The 11,767-nt window shown below is 36.2% G+C and overlaps 1 protein-coding gene across 1 annotated transcript; it reads left to right on the plus strand.

The window, feature by feature from the left end:
* The first annotated feature begins 13 nt into the window (after positions 1-13).
* LOC146882347 (uncharacterized) lies at positions 14-2,131 on the plus strand. The gene is made up of 3 exons (XM_085667358.1): positions 14-281; positions 1,151-1,428; positions 2,117-2,131. Exons 1-3 carry the CDS (start codon positions 14-16, stop codon positions 2,129-2,131), a joined length of 561 nt encoding a protein of 186 aa, XP_085523484.1.
* Positions 2,132-11,767: the final 9,636 nt, after the last annotated feature.

An 11,767-nucleotide genomic window follows, 5' to 3' on the forward strand; every position in this document is an offset into this window, starting at 1 on the left:
ATGCTCAAGACACATGACGGGTGATAAAAGGAAGATCAAGAATCTCAAGAGAAAGGATCAAGGATTTGTTACATATGAAGATAACAACAAAGGGAAAATAATTGGAATTGGAGATGTTGGTGGAGGAGATACCTTGGAGATCAAGGATGTGCTACTTGTAGAAGGACTGAAGCACAATCTTCTCATAATTAGTCAACTATGCGACAGAGGTCTCAAAGTTATCTTTGAAAGTGATTACTGCACTATCCACCAAAAGGATTCTAATGAAATTGCTTTGAAAGGTATGAGACATAACAATATCTATTTAATTGATCTTGATTGTGCATCATCTAGTGATATAACATGTCTAGTTGCAAAAGAAGAAAATCCTTGGTTGTGGCATAAAAGGGCTGCTCATATTCACATGAAACAATTGAATAAGTTGATGTCTAAGGAATTAGTGATCAGTTTACCAAAAATAAAATTTGAAAAAGATAAAATATGTGCTGCTTGTCAAAAAGGAAAACAAGTAAAATCATCTTTTCATTCAAAAATATTTTATCTACTTCAAAGCCTTTAGAGTTGTTGCATATGGATTTATTTGGTCCCTCTAGGATTAAGAGTTATGGAGGAAATTATTATGCTCTTGTTATTGTGGATGACTACTCTAGGTTTACTTGGACCTTCTTTCTTACCTTAAAAAGTGAAGCCTTTAAAGCATTTAAAAAATTTGCAAAATTAGTTCAAAATGAAAAAGATTTGAAAATTAAGATTATAAGAAGTGATCATGGTGGGGAATTTCAAAATGAGTCATTTGAAAAATTTTGTGATAAAAATGGAATTTTGCATAATTTCTCTGCACCTAGGACACCTCAACAGAATGGAGTTGTAGAGAGGAAAAATAGATCCTTAGAGGAACTAGCTAGAACAATGCTAAATGAATATAATGTTCCTAAATACTTTTGGGCTGATGCTGTGAGTACTGCATGTTATGTTTTAAATAGAATGCTTATTAGGCCTATTTTAAAGATTACTCCTTATGAATTATTTAAAGGTAGAAAGCCAAATATTGCTCATCTTAAAATTTTTGGATGCACGTGTTTTGTTTTAAATAATGGAAAAGAAAATTTAGGAAAATTTGATTCTAAAGCTGATGAGGCAATATTTCTAGGATATTATCTTACTAGTAAAGCATATAGAGTCTTTAATCGAAGAACTTTGAATGTTGAAGAATCCATGCATGTTGTCTTTGATGAAGTTGTAGACCTTGAGGTGAACCCTCTTGTGTCAAATAAGCAAATTACAGGTGATGAAGAATATATTCAGGAGGCCCTTGATGAGATGTATTTAAATGAGAATCCACCTTATCAATCTGAAGATCTTGAAAAATGCTGGAAGTCACCAAGAGGACTATCTCTAGACAACATCATTGGTGATATTTCAAAAGGGGTAATCACTAGAAATATGAACAATTTTTGTATGAATGTTGCTTTTGTCTCGCAGATTGAACCAAAGAATGTTCAAGAAGCTCTTCAAGATGATCAATGGTGCATTGCAATGCAAGAAGAGCTCAATCAATTTGAAAGAAATAAAGTATGGGAGTTGATTCCAAGAGATGAATCACTTCAAGTGATTGGAACAAGATGGGTTTTCAGAAATAAGATGGATGAAGATGGAAATATTACTAAGAACAAAGCTAGGCTTGTGGCAAAGGGATATCGACAAGAAGAAGGTATAGACTATGATGAAACATACGCCCCTATTGCAAGGTTAGAAGCTATACGCTTACTTCTTGCTTATGCCTCTGTTATGAAATTTAAATTATATCAAATGGATGTCAAAAGTGCTTTCCTAAATGGTTTTATCAAAGAAGATGTGTACGTTGAACAACCACCTGGTTTTGAGGATTACAAATTTCCAAATCATATTTATAAATTGAAAAAGGCACTTTACGGTTTAAAACAAGCACCTAGATCTTGGTATGAACGCTTAAGCACATTTTTGCTCGAAAATGATTTTGAAAGAGGTAAAATAGACTCAACTTTGTTTATTAAAAGAGTAGATAAACACATTTTATTGGTTCAAGTGTATGTTGACGATATAATTTTTGGATCAACTGATAAATCTTTATGTGAAGGTTTTGCAAGCATAATGCAGGGTGAGTTTGAAATGTCAATGATGGGAGAATTAAACTTCTTCCTTGGTTTGCAAATTAAACAAATGGATGAAGGGACATTCATATCTCAATCTAAATATTGTAAGGAAATACTTAAAAAATTTGAAATGGATAGTGCTAAAGCAGCAAGTACTCCTATGGCAACTTCCTGCTATTTGGATAAAGATGAATGAGGTATTGAAGTAAATCAAACCATGTTTAGAGGTATGATAGGATCTCTTTTATATCTTACTGCAAGTAGACCTGATATTATGCAATCCGTATGCGTTTGTGCTAGATATCAAGCTAATCCTAAGGAATCACATCTTATAGCAGTAAAAAGAATCTTAAAATATCTTAAAGGAACTATATCTTTTGGACTTTGGTATCCTTCTGGGGCATCACTTAGTTTAATAGGGTACTCTGATGCTGATTATGGTGGCTGTAAAATAGATAGAAAAAGTACCAGTGGTACTTGTCATCTCTTAGGAAGCTCATTAGTTTCTTGGCACTCCAAAAAACAAGCCTGTGTGGCTTTGTCAACTACAGAGGCTGAATACATTGCTGCTGGCAATTGTTGTGCTCAAAACCTATGGATGAAGCAACAATTAGAGGATTACAGTATCTATCTAAATCATATACCTCTAAAATGCGACAATACTAGTGCCATAAACTTAACTAAGAATCCCATAATGCATTCTAGGACAAAACACATAGAAATTAGACACCACTTCTTAAGGGATCACATAAGTAAAGGAAATTGTGTGATAGACTATGTAGACACCAAGCATCAATTGGCAAACATCTTCACAAAGCCTTTAGCCAAAGACAGATTTTATGAGCTTAGGAGAGATTTAGGAATATTAGAAGTCTTTTGAAAGAGCAATAATCTTCATTTTTCATATTTTCGTAAATCAACGCTCAATAATCGATTATCAGTCATGATAATCGATTATCTTCTCCCAAAATAAGTTCTAAATTCCTGGAATAATCAATTATCAAGCAGAATAATCGATTATCATGACCCTGATCAAAATAATCAAAATCGTTCTGGAATAATCGATTATTACTTACAATAATCGATTATCTACTCATACAAATCATTTCTGGAATTCATATTATGAAATAATAATCGATTATCACTAAGGATAATCGATTATTGCACGACGTTATGTAAAAATTTTTGAAAAAATAGCCGTTGTAACGGCTAGATTTGCTTTGATTTTTGCATTTTAGCCGTTGGGAGCCTACTCTTTATAAATTCTGAGTCCAAATTTCAACTATTCACGCAGAAACGAACTCCTCTCATCATTTACCCCCTTTTTCTTTTCAAACAAAACCCTAAACGTGTCATCCTTTGCTCTTGCAATCAGCACCATGGCAGAATCATCTCGCAGAAAGATCCCAACACGTAGACGAACTGCTCCACGTCCAACTCAACCTTCCATCAGATCAGCATCCATTGAAGGTTGGATCTCTGATGAAGATCGAAGAGATGAATTCGTTCAGATTTGGAAAAACAAAGCACTCATCTCTCCCAAGTACATTACTCTTCGAAAATTCACAGCTGCAGGTTTTGAGTTTCCTGCTCTCTTTAATTTTCAAGGCATCAGACCATTTGTGGAAATGCATGGAAACTACTATCCTGATCTTGTACGAGTGTTCTACTATAATCTCAAGATCAGAGATGAAGTTGCTTTATCAAAGGTGAAGGGAGTGGACATTATCATCGACAATGATATTTGGGAAAATGTGGCTAAATTTCCCATCAATGATGCTGCAGAATCAATTCTCCATGGGATTGATGGCTTCAATCGAATCTTGGCCTATCAATCTTTCTTACGCAACCCAGCACAGGATGTTGGGAGACAATTATTGGCTGGAGGACTAAAAATGGATGAAAGACTCATCCATTACTTAATTGTCTGGATTTTGTGTCCTAGAGGAACCAATCATGCTCAGTGCTCAGAGGCTGACCTTCTCATCATGTATGCGATTCTAAATCGTGTTCCGATAAAATGGTCTAGTTTAATCCTAGACACTATGCTCAAAGAAAAGAGGTACCCACAATATCCTCTCCCATATTCCCTCTTAATTTCAAGGATTTGCGAATACAAAGGAGTTGATACCACCGGGGAGCTTTGTCAAAGTACCTTACGTGCAAATGAAATTGCTGAAAGTTCTCTCAAACAGCTAAAACTTGTTCCTCTTGGTGATACTTATGTCCATCGAGATGATATGCCCAACTATGACGCTGAAGATGAAGAACTTCCTCCTACTGATCCCATACCTCCTGCTACACAAAATGTTGGCTCTTCAAGTGGTGCTGGCTCATCTTTCTCTATAGAAGACAACATAGCCAACATGAACAAACGACTAGAAGAATTATTTCTTCTGTCTAACTCTCGTCATGAAGAAGTTGTCGGACTCATTAGGGGGATTGATACTAGAATTTCCAACTTAGAACATAGGTTTGATGAGGAATTCACTCATGATGATGACATGAGTACAAAATTTTAGGGGGAGAATTTCTAAAAAAATGTTTTACCACTACTTGTAGTCTCTTTTCATTTCTGAATCAATAAATGATTAAGTATTATTTCATTATTTCAAGCATTATTTCATTTTGGGGAGCTCTACCCTTTTCTCATATGATCAAAAAAAGGGGGAGAATAAGTTTAAATGATATAGACACATTATTTTATTTTAACCATTCTCTTTGCAAGTCTCTAAATTGCAGGTAGCAACAAGTCCTTAAACATATTTTTGATCATCATCAAAAAGGGGGAGATTGTTGGCAAAAAGAAGGAAGTCAAGTGATTTTGAATGATGATCAAGCACTAATGAAGACAAAGTGTTCAATTATGCAAATGTTATCTTGTAAAATAAAATAAGTGTATTGTAGAATAGTTTAATTAAACATAGAATCAGCAGCATGGCATTCGTCTTTCTAGAAGGTTTCTTATTTTTAGAAAAACTACAGTGATAATCGATTATCACTATTGATAATCGATTATCTGTGCAGAACTTGTATTTTTCGAAAACCTACTGGAATAATCGATTATCTCCTGAAATAATCGATTATCCTGTTCAAAATTTGCTTTTCAGGAAACCTACTGGAATAATCAATTATCCTTAGTGATAATCGATTATCCTTGGCAGTTGGAACATAAAGATTCACTTTTTAACTTAAATTTCGAAAACCTACTGGAATAATCGATTATCCTTAGTGATAATCGATTATCCTTGGCAGTTGGAACATAACGGCTCAATTCTTAACCTAATTTTCGAAAACTCTATTTAAGGAACCGCAGTTCAACTTCAAAATTACCTTTTTAAGATTCAGAGTTCTTTGGCTGTGACTGCAAAGTGTTGCTCTGTGAGATTCTTAAAGAAAGCTTGAAAAACCTAGTGTGAGTGAGCGATAACTTTTTCTAAGTGAGTTCTTAGAAGATTGAGTGTTGTGCTGTTGCTAGGAAAGCTGGTCATCCTCTGTGAGATTCAGGGGGAGTTTTGTTCATCTCTTGTGGTTGTTCAAAAGAGGTGTTTTCTAATCTTTTCTTTCATATAATCTGTTGTAATTTTGATTATTATAGTGATTGAGTTAATCTCCTTGTTTAAGAGATTAACAACTGGACGTAGGGTCTTTTGATCCGAACCAGTATAAATATCAGTGTGCATCTTCTTCCCTTAAACTCCTTATTTATCTGCACTTGCATTTAAAGTAACTATTACTTTAAGTTAATTAATTAAATTTTGAGAAAAATTTTAAAACCTGTCAAGAATTTTAAAAATCCAATTCACCCCCCCTCTTGATTTTTTGACCATTGTTTAGTCATTCCGCTGCGCGATACCAACACATAGGTTTCTTCCCACCCCATTGCCCAACTAATACAAATCATACATACTAAATCATCCAACATAACACCCAATAACGCGCATCACAAGCAAAACTCAAAATATCCAAGCTGAACTGAGGTATCGCCTGACGACAGTTCACATGCCGTTAGGCGACGCATGCGTTTCTAGGTTCTGCCCTAATTTTTCCTACATGATATGAACCCTAACTTCCCCAATTACAATTCCTTCTACGCATTTTGACATCTTTTTAATAGCAATCAAGTTATTCCATTCAATCTTAATAAATTTTGCATTCCTTGCATACCACAGAGCACCAACCAAACATATATGATACACATATCACATCATATCTCATCCTAACATGATCTCTCATACCCAATCATACAAAGGTTCATGCAATTTTTCCTTAATTTAACAATTATATCTAACAGTTCATCATGCCAAATATTCACATACAATAGAAATCCAATCTAAACATCATCACACCACTGAAACACCAAAAACCAGAGATAATTGGACAACACAGTATGTGCCACTTGGTGGGTCACCCTCCATCGCCAGGCGGTTCATAAGAAAAACCCAGAATTTGGGTTCTGTAGCATGTGTCGCCTGGCGGGCTTCCCCGACGCCGCCAGGCAGTTTCTGAAATTTCTAGAACGCGACGAAATTCAAATGAAAAAAGTGATAGATGCACTCCATTCATCATATTTATCACACAATCATATAATTGAGATACAAATCATAAAATAGAACTCCCCTAACCTGGACATTGCTTGCTCAATTGAGAATTGCTCAAACTCCTTTCTTTTGGGTATTGACAATGAGCCTCCCTTAGATTAGCTTCCCAACACTACAATAGTCTCCCCAATTGATGAAGGACCAGATTTGAAAATGGGGAAAAAAACATGAATCTAGGGTTCGTGATTGGATACAAAACCGAATAGGGAAGGTGCGACTGGAACCATAACACTTACGAACACAAAAATCAAATGGAAAAATGACAAAACACCAAAACGTGAGTGGGATGGAATTTGGGGTGAGGTCGAAACACGGATTGATCGGAAGGCGGGGCGAACATAGGAGGTCACGCCACTTGGGGATAACGCCAAGATAAGTGAAGGGAGGGTTGCCACTTGAGCGAAAAACTCAAGATAAGACCATTGTCGTCACTTGGGTGGAACACCCAAGATAAAACTGTGAGATTTGACACACTCAAAGGTGCAGAAAAACTCTCAATACATCAAATTTGTCTTTACAATGAAGGCAACTCTCTATTTATAGTCTAAGAGTAAGTTGCCCTAAAATTAGGTCAAACTAAACATGGCTTAACTCCAAAATACAACCTTTAATTAAGGAAAACACAAAATAACATATGTGGAGTTTTCAAGACCTGCCGCTCTCGTTGGGCGCCACCCTTCTGTTGGTCATGCCTTCATCATCAATTCAACCCACACGCTCAGAATTCTTGCAACTAGGGTTTTGGTGTCCTTTCACTTTCATGCCAAAAATTGATTTTAGCAAAAAGAAAGTTATTTTGTCTAAGCCAAGGTTTGAACCCACTACCACACAATTTCAATTTAAGTGCACAACCAACTCAACCAAGTCATTTTCGTGATAATATTTATAAATTTAGGAGTTTATTACTCTTTTATCATGCCCAAACACATCATCCGAAAATAATAAAATTAAATAACACACAAAATGGCATACATAGGACTCAAACCGAAGTCCTCTCAACACAATCAAGTACTCTCAACCACTTGAGCTAGTACTTTTCCACATCATGACGATTAGCATTAATTGTCATAAAGGCTTCCATTGCCCGCATTTACTAAATAACTATTTATTTAATTATTTAAATTTCTCGGGTCTTACAAAACATATGTACGATTCCATAATCCAACTTCAAACATTTTCTATATAAAAACACATAAGAAAACGAGAACAAGGTTATGCTCCTCTAACCTAGAAATCCCACTAAAAATTGATCCATTGACACTCTTCTTTGCTCCAACTTTAATCTACACCCTTGAGACCTTCTCCCAGCCTTCTAATAATTTTAATTCTCTAAAACTAAAAATAAAAATGAAATTAAATTGCAATCCTCTACTTAATTATGTCCTTAGGTTGTGTTTGTAAGACCTGAGAAATTTAAATAATTAAATAAATAATTATTTACTATTATGATGTGGATAGTACTAACTCAAGTGGTTGAGAGTACTTAGTTATGTTGAAAGGACTTGGGTTTGAATCCTATGTATGCTAATTGTATGCTATTTTAATAAGTGTATTATTTTAATGTTATATTTGAATGTGCTTAGTGATAATGTAATCCTAAAATTATAGGAATTATCATGAAACATGAATTGGTTGAATTGGTTATGCACTGACTTGGTAATTGAGGGGTTACGGGTTCAAACCTTGCTAAGAATGAATTTAACTTTCTTTTTTTGCCAAATTTTCTTTTGGCATGAATATGAAAGGGCACAGAAAACCCTAGCTGCAAGAAGCGCAACCTAGTGGGCTAGGAAGGCAGCCAATAATAGTCTTTCAATGATCATTAACACCTAATTGAAAGCATTTTAATTTTCCCTAACATTAACAAGCATTAAGACTTAGTTAATGGTCTAATTAGTGTAGTTTTGGAGAAGAAAGACAGGAAAATGTGAAAGGGTAGTGGACAAACGAATTTGACAGTGGAAAAGAGAGCCTGAAGGTGAGTTTTCGTGTGGAATTGATAAGAGCATCAAGTGCATTATGAGAAGGCCAAGGTGGGACTATTGGTGACACAAGAGAAGTCTTGATTCTTCAAAGTGAGCAAGTATTAACAGGTTAGGGGAGTTCCTTTACGTGTGTATATGTTCTGCAATTATTTTCGTATTATCCTGCATAAATATGATGCCTTTGTATGATCAAAATTCCTTCATTTTCGTGTTTCTGGAAAATTCCCAGAAACCTCCTAACGGTTTTAAATGTGCCGTCAAGCGACGCATGAGTGATAACCCAATTTTGGGTTTTTTTTACGAACTGCCTGGCGGCAAGGTGGACTCCGCCAGGCGACATGAACACTATGAAAAAACGCTATTTTTCGTACTTTTCGCGCAACAGGAACCGTCAGACGCAACTTTTATACTTTGCGCAGTTTTTGTAAAACTAAATTTCTCGATTCGTTAACCGCCCGATTTAGGTGAAATTTTGAAAAGAGATTGATAACATGTTGTTATTCACTTTCAACGGTGGAGATTGGCATTGGATGTCTGTAGCTAGAGATATACATCACTCACAATTGGTTGTTTTAATTCCCTAATAGTATGATTATTAATGGGGGATTAAGTGTTCTTAAGTGCTGATATGGCCTTGATTGATGAATATATACATATAATATATAGATGTGTGATTGATGAGTATGTTTTGGTAGTGCTTGTTGAGCCATATTGAATTGATGGATTAGTCAGAATTAGAGAAATAGGGGTTAATTGCGAATTGGTTGGTTTAGTATGACGTGGTGGGTTGAGTATGCAGCTAGAAATAAATTGATTGTAAACCATGGGTTCTTGCGTGAATTCTTAGACTTTGAAGGTTAAAGCAGGATGGTGACCAAAGACGTAGAAGAACCTGGAATTCTAGGAACTGATGTGTCGCTTAGCAGCATCCTATTGGCTGCCTGACGATAGTTGTGGGTCAGTACTATTTTGGGGTTTAATTGGACGTCTATGGATGCGGTTTTTAGAACTAAATTGGAGTGGGAACATAATTGTAGTATTGAAATGAAAAGGGCGCTAGAGTAAATTGTGACAAAGTTAATGAATGAAATTGATTGGTGTGCGAATGATGAGGGAAACGAGGTTGCTCATAAATTAGGAACTGTCTTGGTGGTGTAAGGTATTGGAGACAAGATGACAAGGGTATATTGAAAGTGAGTGAGAGAGAGCTGAATTTGGAGAGTTGAGTGTGCATAATTGTGTCAATTTGTATCTATCATGTGGGAGTTACTTGAAGAAAAAGTTCAAGTCTTATTACAGTGCAATAATAGCAGGTTGACTGCTTTAAGGTACTAGATTGATGGTGATTGGCATATACTTGATTGAGCATTATACAATGAAGGAACACTAGGTTAATTAGAGTCCTTAAATAGAGGAATTGGCCATTAGAGTTTCAGGTACTTGATTTATGTGAGGGTGAGAGGTTACCAATAGTTCAACACTAGGGAACAAGAGTGTGATAATACCTTAGGAGGTATTTTGGAGAATACAAGACAGTTTGTTTTGGGTGCTAAAGTCCAGTAGAGATTTTGCTACTGGTATAGTGCTTGGCGGCACGAGTGAGTGTGCCAGGCGATGAGACTAACGTGAGAGGTCCCTACACCACGTGGCGCCTGGCGGCAAGGTGTGCTCCACCAAGTGATAGACCTGTAATAGTGGGTCTGTGAGAGGTGTGGCACCTGGCGGCAAGGGTGCTCCGCCAAGCAGTCTGCACAAGTTTTGCTTGGCAGCGCTTAGGCTGCGGTAGGCGATAATGCTGCAGGTATCTGATTTGCGTGAGTTGTTATACGCAATGATGCGAACTTGTTCAGGAGATGTTGTGCCATGAGCAGGTAGGTTCATGGATGGTGGTGAACACATGATGGTATGAGCGGGGAGGTTCATATCATGTTACTCTTGTGTGGGGATACGAGTGAGGTAGGTTCGTATGTTCTATGCTTACACTTGAGAGATGTTGCGTGCGGGTAGGTACGTAGTTGGTGGATCATGTGTGTTGGACTACGGGCGGGCAGGTCCGTAGAGCAGGACTATGAGCGGGGAGGTTCGTAGAGGCAGTACCACGAGCGGGCAGGTTTGTGTGAGCATCATAAATCCTGAGACCAAGACTAACTACTTGTGTGATTGAAGGTTGAAAATCCTTAGGGGTTAAGGTCTTGGCCAAGAACTAACTAGACTAAATTAGTTGGGTAATTGATATTTTTTTAGGTATATGTTATTTCATTATTAGCTCACCATATCTATTTGTGTTTGGTGATGATCGTGTGATTCGTTACATGGGAGCAGATGATATTACAGGTGATGCTGGCACTGCATAGAGACAGAGAGAGGGTTAGCTTGGGGACTTGAGCTAGGAAAAAATTATTTTTTCTTCTATTTTATCGAATTTTGGAAATTGTAATAAGATTATTACTTTAGCTTTAATTGAATCTTGGCGCATTGAATAATGATTTAATTTTTCCCGTGTTTGGAAATAATAAACTTTGTCGTTTGATCTTTATTTCTTATTTATTTATTTTAATTAAGTAGTTTCCAGTAGGGACGTTATAGTGTTCACTTGAGTGGATGGATGTGAGAGAGAGGGAGTGGATGTGTTTGAGTGGATTTGAGAGTAAATTGTGTGTTGTTTTTTTAACGGGATTTAGAGATGATTGTGAGTAGATTTAGAAGTAAAGTTTGTGAAAGTTTGTGAGTAATTTGATTGATGTGCTAAATTAAAAAAATGTTTTAATAGAAGTAATAAATAGATTACTATTTTGCCCTTTATATATTAAGTAGTATAAATTCATAATTGTATGAGTTATATTTTTTTACCACTACAATGGTAACAAAACCTGCAAACAAGACAAAACAACCACATTTGACATTATAGGGATTGGATCCCTTGTTAAGTGGATTGGTTCCACCAAGCATAAGGGGTAAATGATCTATCGTCAGATAATGAACAAGGTTCGAACACACAAGCACACAATCAAACAAGTGCACAACCAAGCAACCAATTCATGTTTTGTGT

This window comes from Vigna unguiculata, chromosome 10, assembly GCF_037176805.1.
Source record: "Vigna unguiculata cultivar grain cowpea cultivar isolate G323 ecotype 2 chromosome 10, ASM3717680v1, whole genome shotgun sequence".
Classification (NCBI taxonomy): domain Eukaryota; kingdom Viridiplantae; phylum Streptophyta; class Magnoliopsida; order Fabales; family Fabaceae; genus Vigna; species Vigna unguiculata.

Excerpts from the sequence above, each read along its gene's own strand:
- LOC146882347 (XM_085667358.1), top strand. The coding sequence starts at position 14 with ATGACGGGTGATAAAAGGAAGATCAAGAATCTCAAGAGAAAGGATCAA. Across the intron at positions 282-1,150 it reads TAATGAAATTGCTTTGAAAG|GATATTATCTTACTAGTAAA; the intron begins GTATGAGACATA and ends CAATATTTCTAG.